Raw genomic sequence first — 506 nt, forward strand, 5'->3', positions numbered from 1 at the left:
TGTTTGTATGTATATTATTGTTTTTTTGTCTACCACATTTTTAGAATTCAGCAATTTCCCTCTTAATAGTGTTATCTTCTCCACAGCTGATGGCTTTGTACCTCAAGCGTTAGAAGTGGATGAAGCAAACTACTCTTAAAACCGCCTGCAATCTGAGTCTGGATACCTCTGTGCAGCACAGCGTAAGACAAGACCTCCCATTGCTCTGATACATACATAATGATACAGCATTGGGACCTGAACGAGCAATAGACCTATTTTTCAATGCAGCACAGAAAATTTGAGCAGGGGAATGTTTTGGAAGCTAAAATGAAAATTCCAAAGCCATGTCTGCGTGGTTCACGGCTTTGTTTCCCTTTAAATAGTGATTGCTATATCTTTATGATGGTATTGTGTTAAAGGTGGACTTAAAAAAGAGAAATCTTTATTTTAGGTATTAACGAGATCCCATAAAAGGTACTGGGCCTTCAACCTTCTAGCTGTAATGAAGGGCCATATTTTGCATT

General features: G+C 38.1%; 1 protein-coding gene across 1 annotated transcript in view; it reads right to left on the bottom strand.

Annotated features, from left to right (window-relative positions):
• LOC119591784 (ankyrin-3-like) overlaps window positions 1-506 on the bottom strand; it is a 61417-nt gene that overhangs the window by 42872 nt on the left and 18039 nt on the right. The window contains 1 exon segment of the mRNA XM_037940528.1: window positions 134-304. Within this exon segment, the coding sequence (XP_037796456.1) occupies window positions 134-304 (171 nt within the window).

The sequence above is a fragment of the Penaeus monodon genome, chromosome 29 (genome assembly GCF_015228065.2).
Source record: "Penaeus monodon isolate SGIC_2016 chromosome 29, NSTDA_Pmon_1, whole genome shotgun sequence".
NCBI lineage: Eukaryota > Metazoa > Arthropoda > Malacostraca > Decapoda > Penaeidae > Penaeus > Penaeus monodon.